The following is an 18,586-nucleotide window of genomic DNA, read 5'->3' as shown; positions in this document are numbered from 1 at the left end:
TGATCTAAGTGAAGGATATACAGGTATATATTGTACTATGCTTAGTCTTTCTGTAGTCTGAAAATTTTCAAAATAAAAACTTGGGGGAAATACCAGGGAATAAAATTTAGATTTGCAGATAGATACACACACACACACACACACACACATATATATATATATCACTGCATAGCTACTACTGAGTATTTTCAAATCACCATATTTTATCCTGAGCAAGAGGTCACTGTTCTGTGCTATGGTAAGATACAAACCATTCCTTTATATATAATAAAACTCCACCTTTTTTCAAAATTAATATAGGGTAAGTGAAGTCTACCAATCATGACAGCAAAGGAAATTAGTGTCTAAATGAACTGTGAGTTACAGGCACATTTCACTAAGGGGCAGGCAGGTTTTTATAAAAAACCATACGGTAATCATCAATATGCCATTAAGACTCCTATTATGAGACTTTTAGGAATCATTTTGTAAAGATTATCTGGTGCCTAATTAACAAGAAAGAAATTAGACTCAGGCTTAAGATGCTGCTGGTGTTCTGAAATTACTCTGAAAGGTCATTTGAAGAACTTCAAACTTAAAATGTTTCATTCATGTATTTATTCCACAGTCAAAATAAATCATAATTTAAAGCTATAACATTTTTAAAAGATAAAGGAGAATTTGTGGCACAGCTGCATTAACAAAACAGACACCAGTCTAAAGTGCAACACTAAACAGGTGTTCTCTGTTCCCATGGTGGAATAAATACACACAGTTACACATAAGATTTCACTGACGATAGGAGATGAGGCAAATAACCCTTTGAAATTAACTGTCCAATGAATAGAGGCAGGCTACATTAATTTAACATTTTACTGCAAAATGGAAAAAATCCCCGAGGCGACTAACTCAAACCCCTCATTTCATGCACATGACCTTGGCTTCTGTGTTCTTTCCACAGCCACATCCAAATCCAGAAAGTCTTCTGCACCCCGTGCTCAAAAATGCCACCTCAAGTCCCTGAGGTCCTCAGCACAGACTGACGTTAACAAGCCTGTGTGCAGCCTTCATCTAGAACCTCCAGGGAAATCAGGAGCACACAGAGCAAAGCACCATTTCTTTAAACAATGGCTTTAACTGTCGAATGAGCTCTGACAAGTCATATGCATTTCATAAACAAACCAAAACATCATCTTCGTATCTTCCTATTTTTCTTGCAAAAATATTAAGCCATCCAAGTAAAAAAAAAATTTTAATTTAACAATGAAAAAGGAAATTCAAAGGGTTTATGCCAAAAAACAAACCAGTCCTCTGCAGCCTAACTCATTTGTTTTTAGGCTGCGAAGCCATGTAGAGGGCAATCAGGCAGTAGATGGTCCCTCCCAGAGTCAGCGCCATGGTGGTCCGGTAAAGCATTTGGTCAGGCAGGCCTCGTTTCAGGTAGATGGGCACACCATCAGCTTTCTTGAAAGCAAGAATTAACAAGGGCATGGTTGAGAAGAAAAATATTTTACAATTTTATTCTTTAAATTAAAAAAAAAAAATTTGTCTACTCTGTAAGTAATTCATCAAAATGTGACAGTGGGAAAAGCCCTAATCCATGGAACGCTAGTAGATGTTCCTATAAATGTAGCTAAAGCTTGTAAATCCAAAGTCATTCTCCAAAATGCTGCCTCAGGGAACATGCATGCAAAAGATTCCAAATGTCTAAGACATTTATCATATATTGCTTAACTGGAGCATTGGTGCATTTTTTAAAAGGTAACCAGTAGTTAAAAGAAGTGCAGGCAGGAGAGGCTGGGCACAGTGGCTCACACCTGTAATCCCAGCACTTTGGGAGGCCGAGGCAGGCAGATGGCTTGAGCCCAGGAGTTCAAGACCAGCCTGGGCAACACGGCAAAACCCTGTCTCTACAGAATAACTAAAATTAGTCAGGTGTGGTGGTGTGTGCCTGTAGTCTCAGCTATTAGGGAAGCTGAGGTAGGAGGATCACTTGAGCCCAAGAGGTCAAGGATGCAGTGGGCCGTGAGTGGGCCGTGAGTGTGCCACTACACTCCAGCCTGGGTGACAGAGTAAGGCTCTGTGTTAAAACAGATAAAAAGAGGTGCTGGCACGAGAAACGTTCTCCATTTAGTTTGGATTCTGATTATAAGTGGATGGGATTGGAGTACTTCATGTCAATAAAAAGGTTCAAGTCCATTTGGGATTCAACTGCCCTCTTTCCGTCACACTGTTAAACACATTTAATAATCAAATTCCATGAGATATTTAAATCATAATCATCATCATCATCTTAGAGACTGGGTCTCACTCTGTTACCCGGGCTGGAATGCAGTGGCTCAATCATAGCTCACTGCAGCCTCAAAATCCTGGGCTAAAATGATCCTCCCGCCTCGGCCTCTGGAGTAGCTGGGGTTACAGATGCGTGCCAACACACACAGCTAACTTTTCTTGTAGAGACAGGGTCTCGTTATGCTGCCCAGGCTGATCAAGCAATCCTCCTACCCTGGCCTCCCAAAGTGTTGGGGCTGCAGAAGTGAGCCACCACACCTGGCCTGTTTAACTCATATTTTGCAGTGTCCAAAATCCCTCCCCACTGCACCTTGAGATTCTAAATGCTCTCTCAAACCTTACTGATCAGATAAAAAGAGATTAAACTGATCAAAACAAAAGTGCTCTATCCTCAAGATGGGTCTGGACCTGGACTACTTCTGAGGAGGAGAAGCTACCTTACAGCAACAGCAGTAGCAAGCACTGCCATGGCACCAAAGAGTTGGTCAGGTCACTAACTTCTCAATCATTTGCAGGTAGTTTCACTCTAATAATATTTTCAATTCCAATGCTGGCTTCTCTGTTGATACGCAAACCCATAAGCACCTCCTCTACTTTCAGCAATAGCTCAGTGAATTTTAATATCAAGCAAGCAAAGAACAATTAGAAAAAAACTCACTGCCAAGTCACTACATGTGTCACAAAGTCAAATATATATATTGGGTTATTCAGTTATACAGGCTATTCAGTTATAGAGGCTATTCCTTCTTCCATGCAATAAATGATCAAGAGCTATTCATGCCATTTCAAAACCCTCATACCCTTAAATACTAATGAGGAAATTAACCACCCTCCCCTCTTTTATCAGTATCTACCTATATAAAGTTCTATTCGTTTATGGCTCAAACTAAAATCAAGAGAATACTACTTAAAGAAAAAAGAAGGAGGTTGGATAGTACACTAGATTAAGATTTAGTTTCATAAGGGATTTTTTAAGCCTATGTATTTCACAGGCTTCTCTGCTGTAGAGTATCTTCCCTCACCTGGAAAAACTTCTGTAGCTCTGGAACTCTGTTTTTCCCAGCATAGTCATACACTGTGGAATCGGAGGTCAGTTTAGTTGGTGTGGCAAATATGATAGGTGGTGCTTCTGTGGAAACCACAGGCTTTAATCCCTGTAGAGAAAAAAAGGAAAATGGCAAGTTGAAAGCACGTCTGAGGAGACTGTCTGGAATAGTGGAGGCAGCCATTCAACCATGAGACAGAAAGAAAATCTCTCCAGCTTTCCCAGAGCAAACCCTGTCAAGAACCCCTTGCCATTATGATTGCAGGGAGAGGGTGAGGGTCAGGGGGACGACAACGAAGGCACAGTCTGAGCTTCCAGAAATACCTGGTGTGTCTTATCTTCTTAGCAAACCAGTAAAACATCTATAATCTGTTATGAACTTGTCATTAGCTTTTATGGGGAATCTGTCTGCCCCTTTTTTCTTCCAAATGAGCTAATCTAGTAACATGGAATGTCTAACCCCAGAGCGAACTTCAGAAACTTTTCCCAACACACAATAAAGAAATATTCAACGTGGAACAGCCTTACTGGTTTAAAACAAAACTAAACAAACAAACAATACTTGCCTTCAAGGACCGGAACACAAAATCAAAACAAAAAATTTTTTGAAATGAACTTTTCAGCACAAACCCATAACTGAAAACACATACAGTAAAAATTTAAACAAGGTGAAGGGGGAGGAAGTACTGATACATGCTACAACATGGATAAGCCTCTAAAACATTATGCTGGGTCAAAGAAACCAGTCCCAAAGACCACATACTGTATGATGCCATTCATAGGAAAGTCTAGAAGAGGGAACCGTAGAGACAGAAGGTAGGTTAATGGATGCTTCAGGTGGGGGCTTGGGAGCTAGGGAGGTAACAGTTAAAAGGTATATTGGTATCCTTTTGAGGTGATAAAAAACGCTCTAAAATTAACTGTGGTGGTAGTTGCATATATCTGTGAATACACTAAAAACCCCTAAATTGTACCCTTTAAATGGGCATATTGTATGCTATGCAAATTATATCTCAATAAAGCTGCTTTAAAAAAAGGGAGGGAGCTCTGGTTTTTTTATCTTAAAGGAGTAAACCTACAGTGACAAATACATAGAGTAATCCAAAATAACCTGTAAATTAAAATAAGGAGCTAAGAGTTATAAGCCAATAAAAATCATCCTTTTATTTAAATTCTAACTAAGAAAAATAAAAATTTAAAGTCAGAAAGCAGAATTCAAACCCAGCCTTTTCCTTTCACAAAGAAGGAAACCTCTTGCCCAAATACAGTCATCAGTCCACTGATTCTTGTCTCAAAGAAATCTGAATTTACCTATAATTGACAGGGCCTATTATAAAGATTAGATATTGAAAACCTCAATGCTACTCCCACCAGGCAAGCATTAGATGAACAGGTCAATAAAAAAAGCATTAAAGTAAACTTGGCTTCTATTTCTTCTGACACAGTACAATAAATGGGAATGAACCATGGCCTGTTTTCTGTAATGTATTCATTCATTCAACATTTATTACTGATCACTAACTCTGCACTAGAATAATGTATTCATTCATTCAACATTTATTACTGATCACTAACTCTACACTACAATAAATAAGATCGCCACAATCTCAGCCACCACGGATATTAACGTTATAAACCAACAGCAGCTAGTATCTATTTAACCCTTGTGAAGTGTCAGTATTATGTTAAACATTTCATATGCATTACCTCACTTAATTCTGACAGCAACCCTATGAAGATATTACTATTCCCATTTTTCAGAGGAAAACAGTGGAGAGAGAATAACTTGCCTTAGATCAAATAGTGAAAAGCGAGTCAAGTTTTCAAACTCACGCCTTTTTCAAGTCCAGAGCCCTGGCTTTTAAGTATTCCACAACTCACACCCCACCCTCCCCCATCAACTGTTGCTTAAAAACAACAGCCCATTTAAAGAGAAAGTTTGGTAAGATGTCAGCCTACATTCAGAAATATAACACACTCAAAACAGAGCGTCAGAGGAGTCAGAGAGGCAAACAGAGGCTCTGCGATCAAGATCAAAAGGCTAACAAGGATCGTGGTTTGAACTGGATACAGAATGTCAGATACTCCTTTATATCATTCTGTGAGCTCACCATATTTTCTCCTTGAAATAACCATTTCTTCTTGAACGCAAAAATGTAAAAACCCTTTCTACCAAGGATCTACAAAAATGGTTTGAAAGTAAATTCATGTTTCAACAGGACTAATGTGAGAGTATTTTTGAAGGGATTATATTTGTTTGTCCAACCATGCAGTGATTCAAAACTACAGCAAGGCTTTTGAACAGTATCATCTGAAAACAGGAATATCAACCATCGTAATTTTAAATTAATTCCGTATTTCCCTTTATAATATTGTAAAAATTTATAGAATTAAAGTTACCTATAATCTCATTATCTTATCCCATTAATTGTCATAAATTGTAAATTTGCCTCCAGTGTTTATTCAGGTTTAATAACTTAATAGTCAGTGTAAAGTCCTACATTCTGCTTTTTTTTTTTTTTTTTGAGACGGAGTCTCGCTCTGTTGCCCTGGCTGGAGTGCAGTGGTGCAATCTCGGCTCACAACAACCTCCACCTCTCACGTTCAAGCCATTCTCCTGTCTCAGCCTCCTGAGTAGCTGGGACTACAGGTATGTGCCACCACGCCCAGCTAATTTTTGTATTTTTCATAGAGATGGGGTTTTGCCATGTTGGCCAGGCTGGTCTCGAACTCCTGACCTCAGGTGATCCACCAACCTTGGCCTCCCAAAGTGCTGGGATTACAGGCGTGAGCCACCACACCCGGCCCATTCTGCCTTTCTTCCTTTTTGAGCCAGGCTCTTGCTTTGTCACTCAGGCTAGAGTGCGGTGGCATGATCCTGACTCACTGCAGCCTCCAATTCCCAGGCTCAAGTGATCTTCCTGCCTCAGCCCCCTGAGTATCTGGGACTACAGGAAAATGTCACCACACTTGGCTAAATTTTTAATTTTTTGTAGACAGGGTCTGGCTATGTTGCCCAGGCCGGTCTTGAACTCCTGAGCTCCAGCGATCCTCCCACCTGAGCCTTCAAAGTGCTGGGATTACAGGTGTGAGCCATCAAGCCCAGCCTCATTCTGTTTTTGTTTATAATAATAAGTTTTTCAACTTTCCACAGTCTTTGTAACTATCAAATTCATTTTATTTATTTATTTACTTATTTATTTATTCATTTATTTTTGAGTCAGGGTCTCACTCTGTTGAATTTAATCTTCAGAACAACCCTATAAATAAGTTATGATTAGCCCATGTTACAGCTGATTAAAACAATGCTCAGAGATCCCATAAGGAAGATGGGATTCAAACTCACGTTTTTATTACACCGTACTATCGGTAACTTAGCTGTTCTGGTACCACAGGAAAAGGTAGTGAACATTCCTAATGTTTCAAGGCAGCTGGATCACTAGCACTAGGCTTCTCAAGATTGGAAATGACCAGGAAGCTTTATCTACAGGAGAGGATTCGGCGTAAATCTCTTCACCTCTGCCTACTCCAAGACTGCAAGAACTGTCAGTCTCAAACATGTCCCTCCTCATCACAACAACGACAGTGCCAAACTTCCAGGCACTCAGGCCAAAACCTTGGAAATATTCTTTTTATTTTTTTGAGACGAAGTCTCACTCTATCATCCAAGCTAGAGTGCAGTAGCGCATCTTGGCTCAGTGCAACCTCCACCTCCCGGGTTCAAGTGATTCTCCTGCCTCAGCCTCCCATGTAGCTGGGACCACAGGTGTGTACCACCACGCCCGGCTAATTTTTATATTTTTAGTAGAGACAGGGTTTCACCATACTGGTCAGGCTGGTCTTGAACTCCTCACCTCAGGTGATCTGCCCACCTTGGCCTCGCAAAGTGCTGGGATTACAGGCGTGAGCCTCCGCACCTGGCCAAAACCTTGGAAATATTATTGACACCTCTCCCTCATACACTGTAAATGTATGAGGCTCTACCTTCAAAATATATTCAGAATCTGACCACTTCTCACCTACCTCCACCAATTCACACTCGAGTCTAAGCCCCTGGATTTCCACAACAGCCTCCCAATTGGTCTCTCGGCTTCCACTCGTTTGCTGCCATGAAGTCTACTCTTATTACAGCAACCAATGATTTCATTAAAACACAGGATGTCACTAGTCAGCTCAAACCCTCCAAAAGGCCTCCTATCTCACTGAGTGACCCCTAAAGTTCTCACAATGACTTTCTGAGCTCTACAAAGTGCATCCCTTTCTTAGCCCCTCTTATTTTTTATTTTTTGAGACAGGGTCTTGCTCTGTCATTCAGGCTGGAGTGTAGTGGTACAATCACAGCTCACTGTAGCCTCAGCCTCCTGGGCTTAAGGAACCCACCCACTTCAACCTCCTGAGTAGCTGAGATGTCAGGCGTGCACCACCACATCCAGCTAATTTTTTAAAAAATTGTAGGCCGGGCACGGTGGCTCATACCTGTAATCCCAGCACTTTGGGAAGCCAAGGCAGGGGGATCACCTGAGGTTGGGAGTTCAAGACCAGCCTGACCAACATGGAGAAACACTATCTCTACTAAAAATACTAAATTAGCTGGGCTTGGTGGCACATGCCTGTCATCCCAGCTACTCAGGAGGCTGAGCCAGGAGAATTGCTTGAATCCAGGGGGCAGAGGTTGCGGTGAGCCGAGATTGCACCATTGCATTCCAGCCTGGGCAACAAAAGCAAAACTGTATAAAAAAAAAAAAAATTTTTTTGTAGACACAGAGTTCCTCTATGTTGGCTAGTCTCAAACTCCTTAGCTCAAGCAGATCCTCCAGCCTCAGCCACCCGAAGAGCTGGGATTACAGGCACGAGCCACTGCGCCCCAGCCTAGCCCCACTTCTATCATTCCCCTCCTCCTCCCTAGCCCACCGATCTAGCTCCTGAAACCTCCCAAGCACAGCCATGTTCTCTCTGCCTAGAATGCTCTTCCCCAGGCATCCACGTGGCTTATACCCTCACGTTCTTCAGGTCTTTACCCATCCCCATAAGCCACTTCTCAGTGAGATCTTTCTGACCAGCCTTTCAAAAACCACATGTCCTCCCCCTTGCCCTACTAACAACTTACCCTCTTTATTTTTCTCCACAGCACTTATCACCACCTAACATACTACATTTTACTTTGCTTACTGTGTCTCCCCCACTACAACGGAAGCTCCATGAGCACAGGATTTAGGCACATCTTGCTCACTGCTCCTATATTCCAAGACTTAGAAAAGCAACTGGCAGAGAAAGCGCATTCACTAAATACATGCAGAATGTTTAAATAAACTAAAGAAAGCTATAGCTTCACCACAATGTAGGTTTCAGTATCTCAAAAACAAAGTCTGATAAACTGGTATTTGATGGCAGGGCATCCACAATTCCCACAGCAATAAGAAAATAACTGAAAGCTGTTCTTACAATAAGTGGACAGGCCGGGTGTGATGGCTCATGCCTGTGGTCCCACCGCTTTGAGAGGCTGAGGTGGGAGAATCACTTCACTCAGGAGTTTGAGATCAGCCTGGGCAACATATTGAGACTTTGTTTCTACAAAATATCAAAAAATTAGCCAGGTACAGTGGTGCACACCTGTGGTCCCAGCTACTTAGGAAGCTGAGGTGGGAAGATGACTTGAGCCCAGGTGGTTGAGGCTGTAGTGAGCCATGATCATGCCACTATACTCCAGCCTGGGCGACAGAGACCCTGTATCAAAATAAAATTAAAAATAAGTGGACCAAGATCAAGAAAAATCACATACTTTACTTTTTAATACTGAATCTCTTAGCTGCTTAAATAAGCCCACCTCCAAAATTAAGAACCATTCAACCTTAACCACGTTTAGTAATTGAGTTTTTCCTGGTTTATTTCAATTGCTCCAAATTTTTAAAGAGAAAAGTAAACATGCCGGGCCCAGTGGCTCACGCCTGTAATCCCAGCACTTTGGGAGGCCAAGGCAGGCAGATCACAAGGTCAGGAGATCAAGACCATCCTGGCTAACACGGTGAAACCTCGTCTCTAATAAAAATACAAAAAATTAGCCAGGTGTGGTGGCGAGCACCTGTAGTCCCAGCTACTGAGGAGGTTGAGGCAGGAGAATGGTGTGAACCCAGGGGGCAGAGCTTGCAGTGAGCTGAGATTGCACCACTGCACTCCAGCCTGGACCACAAAGCCAGACTCCGTCTCAAAAAAAAAAAAAAAAGAAAAGTAAAAATGATTTTCCCTCTAAAAGTTGGTTGTAACATTTTCCTTTTCTTCTACCTCTTAGGTTTGGGGACGAGGGTGGAGAGAAAAGAGGATTACTCCTCATAATTTTAATTTTTAAATGACAGAAATGTACGAACCTTTTCACTGTAATTTAGGACTGGAAACCAGTTTCAATCTGCAATGACTCAATTCATTTGGCTTTTTGTTTTGTTTTGTTTATAGACAGGATCTCACACTGTCACCCAGGTTGGAGTGCAATGCATTGATCACAGCTCACTGCAGCCTCAAACTCCTGGGCTCAAGTGATCCTCCCACCTCAGCCTCCTGAGTAGCTAGGACTACAAGTATGTGTCACCATGCCCAGCTAATTTTTCTTATTTTTTTTGTAGAGATGGGTTCTCACTGTGTTGCCGAGGCTGGTCTCAAACGACTGGCCTCAAGCTATTCTCCTGCCCTCACCTCCCAAAACACTGGGATTACCAGGGTGAGCCACCACACCTGACCTCTATTTATTTCTAATTGTAAGCTAGACATCACCACCTACCTCCGTGTCCTTCTGACACCGCACACTCATCATGTCCAAAATTCACTCATAAGCCCATTCAGGAACTCCCTGTCACTGTGAAAAGCACCAATTCACCAATCATCCTGAAGCCCTCCCTCCTCATCCCCAACATCTGTCTCATCTGAAAGGACAAACTCTACCACAACTCTGCATCAAGTTGCTCTGTAACTTCCTACTCGTGCCTCACAAAATTAAGTCCTACCATCCTAGGCCCTTCATGATTTACCTCCATCCTCCACAGTCAAACTTACCTACTCAACACTTCTCCTCCAGACCCCCTCCCTTCCGTTACTCTCACAGTTCCCTTTATCTAGAATACCATTCTGCCATCTTAGCTGGGAGAGGAATTCCTAGATCACATAGTAAAATTATATTTCCTTTTTAACAAACTGCCAAACTGTTTTCCAAAGTGGCTGCGTCATTTTACCATTCCCACCATCCCACCACAAATGTAATAGGTTTCGTTTCTCTACATCCTCACCAATAGCTGTTATCGTCTGTCTTTTTGATTCTAGGCATTCTGGTGGATATTAAATGGTATCTCACTGTGGTTGTGATTTGCTCTTCTCTAATAACTAAAGATGTTAAACACGTTCATGTGCTTATTGGTCTCAATTTATTGTTGACGCAGTTCAGAGAAAGATAAGGAAGACGCTTTTCAACCAAAGGAAAACGCTATCCCACCAACCACTCGCTGTCAAGCTGACTTACAAATCTCTATCTGTGCAATTGTTACTGAACCACCTTTTCCATGTTATGTTATTTAATGCATGGTAAATTATTAACTTTACTTACTACTAAAAGTTACAAACATCTTCATTATATATTTCCAGGAAAGGAAAAAGCTGAAATACTCCTAATTACCAAACTCAGAGCACCTAGTTGGGAGGGCACCTGTCACAATCACTCAGAAATTTACAATTCATATAAAGCCTACACAATATCACTTCTTTTCAACATAGTTTGAGGCATCTTTAAGTAACTAAAGAAGTTCAAATTCTCAAGAGAAACACGATTCACGAGGAGAGGTACTAGAAATCTGAAAGCCCTATCTATATCAAACTCATCTCAAGGTCATCTCTGCTGAGTGCCCATTTTATTACAATACACCAGGTTTAGTCAAAAAATTTACTTTTTTCTTACTAAGCAACAAAACCTAGATTAGGCTAAAGATATATTAAAAGAACATAAACGGCCGGGCGCGGTGGCTCAAGCCTGTAATCCCAGCACTTTGGGAGGCCGAGACGGGCAGATCACGAGGTCAGGAGATCGAGACCATCCTGGCTGACACGGTGAAACCCCGTCTCTACTTTAAAAATACAAAAAAACTAGCCGGGCGAGGTGGCGGCGCCTGTAGTCTCAGCTACTCCGGAGGCTGAGGCAGGAGAATGGCGTGAACCCGGGAGGCGGAGCTTGCAGTGAGCTGAGATCCGGCCACTGCACTCCAGCCTGGGCGGCAGAGCGAGACTCCGTCTCAAAAAAAAAAAAAAAAAAAAAAAAAAAAACATAAACCAGGTGTGGTGGTACACATCTGTAACCCCAGTCACTCAGGGGGCTGAGGTGAGAGGACTGCCTGAGCCCAAAAGTTCAAGATCAGACTGTGCAACACAGCAAGAGCCTGCCTCAAAAAATATTTTTAAAAAATAAAAGAACATCTACTACCACCAACAGAATAAACTGTGATATATTTATAAAATGAAACCCTACAGAAGAATAAGAGGATAAAAGGATTAACTACTGATACGTACAACAGGGACTAACCTCAAAAATATTTAAATAGGCTAGCAGCCAGACATGGTGGCTCACATCTGTAATCCCAGCATTTTCAGAGGCGAAAGGAGGACTATTACTTGAGCCCAGGAATGAAAGTCTACAGTGAACTATGACTGTGCCATTACACTCCAGCCTGGGTGAGAGCTGCTTCCATTTACATGAAGTCCAAAAAAAGGGAAAACTATCTATTTATGATGATAAAAGTCAGAATAGGAAGGTGGCAGGGATTGACAGAGGGTAAAAGGGAACTTCCTGGGATGATGTAACATTCTGTATATTGAGGGAGGTGTGGTTATACAGCGCGTGGGTTTGTCCAAACTCATCAAACTGTAACATTTAAGATCCATACACTGAAGAATACGCTTTATAGGAGCAGATGATAGAAATGGTCATTTCCCCACATAATCTGTAAAAGAAGTGTAACACTGCTGACTGTTCCTTCCTTACAAGTCATTACCAATTTGATTTCGGTGACACCACACTGGTTTCCCTTCTCACCCGGTCTATTCTTTAAACACATTTTCCTTCTCCACCCTCCCTTCATGCTTCTGTACTCTTAACTATGATCCAACCTTTCTTCCCTACAAACTTCCTAGGTAATTTACCCACCAGATTCTACCACCTATGGGCTAAAGACATCTAACTTTATTAAACTCCATATTCAAAAATCTAGCTGCTACCAAGCATGACATATCACAAGCTCAACATTTATAAACCCTAAACTCTTCCTTTCCGTTCCCACCGCAACTCCCCCATTAACTCCCGCAAAACAACAACAACAACAACAACAACAACTTGCCCTTCCTATCCTAGATTAGAATCATTCTGCTTTTTAGTTTTTGTTTTTAAAGACAGGGTCTCACTATGTTGCCCCAGGTGATCTCAAACTCCTGGGCTCAAGCGACCCTGCCGTCTCAGCCTCCCAAAGTGCTGTGATTTACAGGCGTGAGCTATAGTACCAGGTCTGACATCTTTCTTAAACATCTGCCTCTTGGGGCAAGTTGCAGTGTCCCACAGAAAAAGGAGAATGAAGCAACAGTAAAGGAGTATCCTTTACACCCCACCTGGGTCCCTTACTACTGCAGTCTAACTGCGTATCTCACCGACCCTTCCCACACTTCTCTAGGAGGATGAGGAGGGAATATACTGTCTCAGACAGCTTCTGATGAACGGTTCACACTTATTCAGAACCAACCACCTGCCCAAACTGTTGGTCACTTGACACACCTCATTTTAAAGTGTACTAACGCCGCCCTGGATGAAGCTGAGTTCACAACAAATTAAGTAACTTGGCCAAGGTCACACAATTTAAGCGGAAAACGCCATGATTTGAAAAGGCACGTCTGGGGCTCTAAAATCCCTCGTTTACCCACAACACATGGAGACTCAAACTCCAATTGGCAGAACCTGCGTGAAATGGAATACTTTTCAGACTACCCAAACAATGAGCATCTGTCAAACATTTTACAATCGGGAAAGTGTAACCTCGCTGCATGCAACTTCCCTCCCTGAACGTGTTAAGTAACCTGTTAAATCTCCTAATCCAGATCACAGCCCCCCAACCCCCTGCCCCACGGTTTCCCTAAAAGCCTTTATCCCCGCTCTCTAATCTCGTGCTCAAGTTAGGCTGCCTATGGGGCTGTGGCAGGAGGTGACAAAGAAACGACAGGGAGGCCGAAAGCCAGATGTCTTCAAAGAGAGGGACAAGGCCGAACCTCTGACTCGGGTCACACTGGGGACTCCCCCAAACCATCCCTTTTAGACAAGTGACCCCAGGGGTCACCTTGACCCCTGCAGTGTGCCAGACCAAACTTCCACGCCAGGCCAGCCCCACCAGGTGAGCAGGTACACAAAGAGAAGCCTCAGTGACCACCGTACGCTGGTGTGGAGAGGCCCCGGAAGGTGCAAGGAGAACAGAAACGAACTCGACAGCGGGCAGAAGCCTCTCCTGGCTCCAACGCCGCGACTGCTTGTCGCCGAGGCTCGGGCTGCCACTTCTCATGTCCGAGCTGGCTAGGCGCCACTCGTACCTGCGGGCTATAGGCCTCCGAAGCCCACGCTCCCGCCAACTTCTGCGTGAAGCCACTAAATTTGTAGTACATGACGCCCAGAGTCCGGCTTCCTGCATGCGCTGCCAACGCGACCGCCCCAGAGAAGGACCCCGCCTCCCAGGCTGTGGTCCCAAGAGTCAGCGCAAGGACCCGGTGCCGGGACTAGGGCTGCCCGAAGATCGCCTAACTTAAAACCTGCTCTCTTAAGCCGCATTGGGGAACCAAAAGCCAGGGTTCTCAGGATCACGAAAGGCAAAACTAGCTCTAAGAGAGCACGAAAAGCCGCTGTGTCTGTAGGAAATATGAAGTTCTCTCTTTACCCCATTTAGATTTGGGCAGTGCCACGACAACTCAAGAAATGCGCAAGCGCCTCGCGCACTAAGCCCGGCGGACTAATCCCGGCAGTGTCGGAGTCAGGTGAGGGGCAGGCTCTAAAAGGGGCCGGCTCTAGGCGGGGCCTGGGAGGGAGAGGGCGGTGATTGGTGGGCGTGGTCTGGGTAGGGGCGGGACTATATCGAGGCCGGGTGGGAACTCCACCAGCGGAGAGAGTCTGTGCTGCGGAGCCACCGCCTGGTCGTCGAGGTGAAGGCGTCTCTTCCTTTACCAAACTTTACTTGATCGTAGTCTCATTTATTTCCTTCCGACCTAGAGCACCTCTTGAAGTATCCTGCTGTTACTCAGTCTGCCCAGGAGTATAGACCTGTCGCCAAGCTTCCCCTGGCAACCTGGGAGTTGAAGCAAATAAGAAAATTTGGAAGCACCTGCTGAAGGCTGTTTAGTACCGAGGGCTGTTGGGAGATTTGCCCCAATAATATAAAAGTAGCCTCCTGGGCTTTGTGCAGAGGAATTACACATGCAGAGTGACCTAAAGCTCAGGTACCAGGATGTAAATGTCACACAGTTTATCAGAACTGGTTTTTACTCTCACCTGGGTTTTAAGGTCATTGGTTATTCATCCTTTTCCTGGCCTCCGCTCTTTGCGATAAATGAGGTAGGGGGAGGGTGATCAGAAACACTTGTAAAATCTGGACCTTGAGCCTGAAAGATCTGGAACTACCGCTTTTAGTTCTAGTAGCATTCGCCTCAGTTCAATTTAAATATGTCTGTTAAGTCTGTGCTGTGTGCAAGGTACCATGTAAAAGGAGTATACTAGTTTCTTACTCTCCAGGGATGGACCAGGGCTTTTCTTAGCTTCATCATCTAACCATAGGTTTACACAGGCATATTCTAGATGCATTTATGAAATCATGTTGCAAATTAATGGATGATACTAACAGACCTATATAGAGTATTTTCCCAAACTCATTTAATCTTCACAACAATCCTATAAGGTAAGTGCTATTCTCATCTCCATTTACAATACAGGAAAATGACTCCTGAAGAAGCTAAGTAACTTGCTCAGGTCAGGGTTAAGTGGCAAAGCTAGGCATTTGGCTCAAGACTTCCTACTGTTAAGCACTATGCTACAAATAAATAGATATGAAGCCATTCTGAAAAAAGGAGGATCAAAGCTGAGCACTCCAGGTGAGGGTGTACACCAGCATCCTGGTTGCAGGCCTAAGTTCAAGAGCCCCAAGTATGCAGCACTGCCAATACGTTGTAAAGGTTTCAGCGGATTCATGTAAGCCAGCCCAAAGTTGCCACTTTTACAAAGCAGCATTGTGATATAATGGAAAGAACATGCGATTTGGGTTTATGTCCTTATTTCTCCAAGGATAAGTGGTTTGGGACTAGTGATTTCCTATTTATTTATTTATTTATTTTTATTTTGAAAGAGGGTCTCACTCTGTCATCCAGGCTGGAGTGCAGGGTTGTGATCTCGGCTCATTGCAGCTTTGACTTCCCAGGCTCAGGTGATTCTCCTACCTCAGTCTCCAGGATAGCTGGAACCACAGGTGCGTGCCACCATGCCTGGCTAATTTTTTGTATTTTAGTAGAGCTGGGGTTTCACCGTGTTTCCCAGGCTGGTCTCAAACTCTCTGGGCTCAAGTGATCTGCCGAACTCAGACTCCCAAAGTGCTGGGATTACAGGCGTGAGCCACCATGCCAGGCCCATCCCATGTTTTGATACTGAATAGATTCAGGAAGATTTTTCTACAGACAAAAAGTTTGACTACCTCAAAAGAAAATGATCCATTGATATTAGCCTTCTTGAGTCCCAGGTGCTAGCAAATACTGAGTGAAAGAAAAGTCTTTTGTAGAGTTTAGATTGAAAAGAGAAATTAAATGATTTCAGACAGCTACTGTCTCCATCCCACTGACTTCTGGACATATTTTGGAAGAAGAAACTAAAGAATATTCTCGAACTTTTAGCAGCACTAAGGTGTACCAGCTTCTTTTATAAGGTGCCTGTCAACACTGGTTATTTTCTTAAAGTTCCTGCCATCTGATTTTAGATCCTGCAAGACATAAATTAAGAATCCTGAAAATGTTACAACAGCCGGGCTGTTCAGTGGGAGATAAAATGTCAGTAGCGGAGTGTGGGTTGGGATGTCACATGGAATGGCTGATCATGGGAAGATTTTGTCTCATTTCCCAAATAAAACACAGCACACTCTGACAGTACTGAGGCACCCTATTCTCATTCAGATTTGCATATCCCACCCAACATCAAAGACAATCTTTTTTTATCACAATCCCTTCAGGTCGTTCCCCACATTCTATTCTGAAGGGAAGTGACCACGACTCAGAGTGCAGAGAAGCTTGCCAGCCACCAAGTGAACTGAGTGAGTGCAAATGCCAGTCCAGCTCCTGGTGAATCTGAATACCGCTGCTTCTCCATTTGTGAAGGGTGTGTGCTAACGGCCTCTGGCAGGCCGCTCTGTGAAAGCGCTTGGGGAATGAATGGAAATCCAACATAAAATATAAATTGGGTAATACTGAGGAGAGATAGGAACCAACTGTGAAATAGTTGTTAATTTTTTAAATTCTCTCATTTTTTCCAAACCCGACTTTTAAAAAATTGACACTTAGTGGGTCTGGCAGAATTAAAACATGTCGGCCTGTAGGAGTTGAGGTCATGGCGGGCTCCTGTTTTGGAAGGATTCTGCCCATTCTAGGGTAGTTTCCCTGAGAGAAAATGGAACATACATAGGGCAATGTTATCGTGAAGTGTTATCTTTTCCATTGTTGTTTATGTTTACTGTGTTTTTACATTTTCCCCAACATTTAAAACTGCTAGTGATAACCCTAAGAAAAGCATCCCCAGCAAAATACTGGAAAGCAAAATGGAGTGCTAAACTCACTTTATGATATTCAGAATGATGACACCTGCCATGCAATTATTCGGTAATTTTCATGTGGCAGAAATCTCAGCTGTCATCTCTTACTGTTTTTTGTCAAATAAAGCCGTATCTGGTGTGGAAATTTCATCTTCCAAACCTGAAACCTAGATTATATTGATATTGAAAACCAAATCTTTCTTAAAGCATGGTGTTTTCATAGCTAAAGAGCTGAGGGTCTGAATGGCTCATTTCTCACCCAAAGGAGGGAAAATGGCAGCTGGGATTGCAGTTGCCGGGACAGCTTTATTGCAGTACGGGATGAACATATTGACATCAACTCCCTACTCTGACCTTCTCGTTGTTGAATGTCAATACAGTGTGTGAAACTGCCTCACTTTTGCCTGCCTGCTTTTCCTTATGTGCAAGTCAAAAGCACATCCACAGAGAATATGGATTTAACTCAATTTTGACACATCACATTTCATCTCACTGGTTAAGAAAGGCTGAGGTATGACTCATAATTTATTTTAAATCATTTTAAATACACTTAATTATGCATAGAAAAAAGTTGAGATCCAGAGCCAGATTCATGCTATTTTACATTGACATCATCTGTAAAATTACAGTACACACAGTGTTGTCTTATGCATAGAATGAAAGGATTAGCAGTGGCCTCCAGTTTGGGGGATGGGTGGTGGTTTCTCATCATTGAGGATTCCCACTCTCTACCTCACATACATCTGCAGTGTTGAAATATTTCACAGTGAGCATACATGAGTTCTGTAAGCCCACATACACACACAGAAATAACACAAAGTCGGCTGGGAATGGTGGCTCACACCTGTAATCCCAGCACTTTGGGAGGCCAAGGCGGGTGGATCACCTGACATCAGGAGTTCGAGACCAACCTAACAAACATGGCGAAACCCCATCTCTACTACAAATACAAAAATTAGCCGGACATGGTGGCATGCATCTGTAATTCCAGCTACAGGGGAGGCTGAGTCAGAAGAATTGCTTGAACCCAAGAGTTAGAGGTTGCAGTGAGCCCCGATCATGCCACTGCACTTCAGCCTGGCTGACAAGAACAAAACTTCGTCACCCAAAAAAAAGAAATTACACAAAGCCCACCAAAAACATACAAATTAGAATTTTAAACATGCTTTCATGTATTTACACCCCCAAATTACCAGGTAATTTAGAATGTTCTTTAATCACCCCCTGAGTAGATATGAGGGGCCTCTTAAGTGACAGTGCCCAAGTGTTAGGCCACAGGAAGGGTGACTCAAGGGCCATTCTGCCCATTACAGTTAACACTATAGTGGTTCTTCTTCCTAGGGCTGTTGGAGAAAAAAAATGAATGAATGAACAAATGAATAAGAACAAACACATCACCTCCACACATTGCTGTGAGAAATGAGCAACCACTCTG

The 18,586-nt window shown here is 43.0% G+C and overlaps 1 protein-coding gene across 6 annotated transcripts in view; it reads right to left on the bottom strand.

The window, feature by feature from the left end:
- The window catches only part of LOC126934205 (cytochrome c oxidase subunit 7A-related protein, mitochondrial), a 723,522-nt gene that overhangs the window by 15,837 nt on the left and 689,099 nt on the right, over positions 1–18,586 (bottom strand). For 4 of the 6 annotated variants that reach the window (XM_050754810.1, XM_050754811.1, XM_050754813.1 and 1 more), the window contains exons 2-4: positions 13,910–14,029; positions 3,294–3,425; positions 583–1,443 (exon numbers count right to left, since the gene is read on the bottom strand). In XM_050754810.1, the coding sequence (XP_050610767.1) occupies positions 1,303–1,443; positions 3,294–3,425; positions 13,910–13,981 (345 nt within the window). In that variant the 5' untranslated portion in view covers positions 13,982–14,029 and the 3' untranslated portion in view covers positions 583–1,302. Of the gene's footprint in view, positions 1–582; positions 1,444–3,293; positions 3,426–13,909; positions 14,037–18,586 lie in introns of those variants that run through there. The other 2 variants (XM_050754808.1, XM_050754814.1) reach the window with 2 other exon arrangements.

This window comes from Macaca thibetana, chromosome 13 (assembly GCF_024542745.1).
Source record: "Macaca thibetana thibetana isolate TM-01 chromosome 13, ASM2454274v1, whole genome shotgun sequence".
Classification (NCBI taxonomy): domain Eukaryota; kingdom Metazoa; phylum Chordata; class Mammalia; order Primates; family Cercopithecidae; genus Macaca; species Macaca thibetana.
The sequence above is the reverse complement of the archived record's forward strand: the minus strand, read 5'-3'. Positions and strand labels throughout refer to the sequence as shown.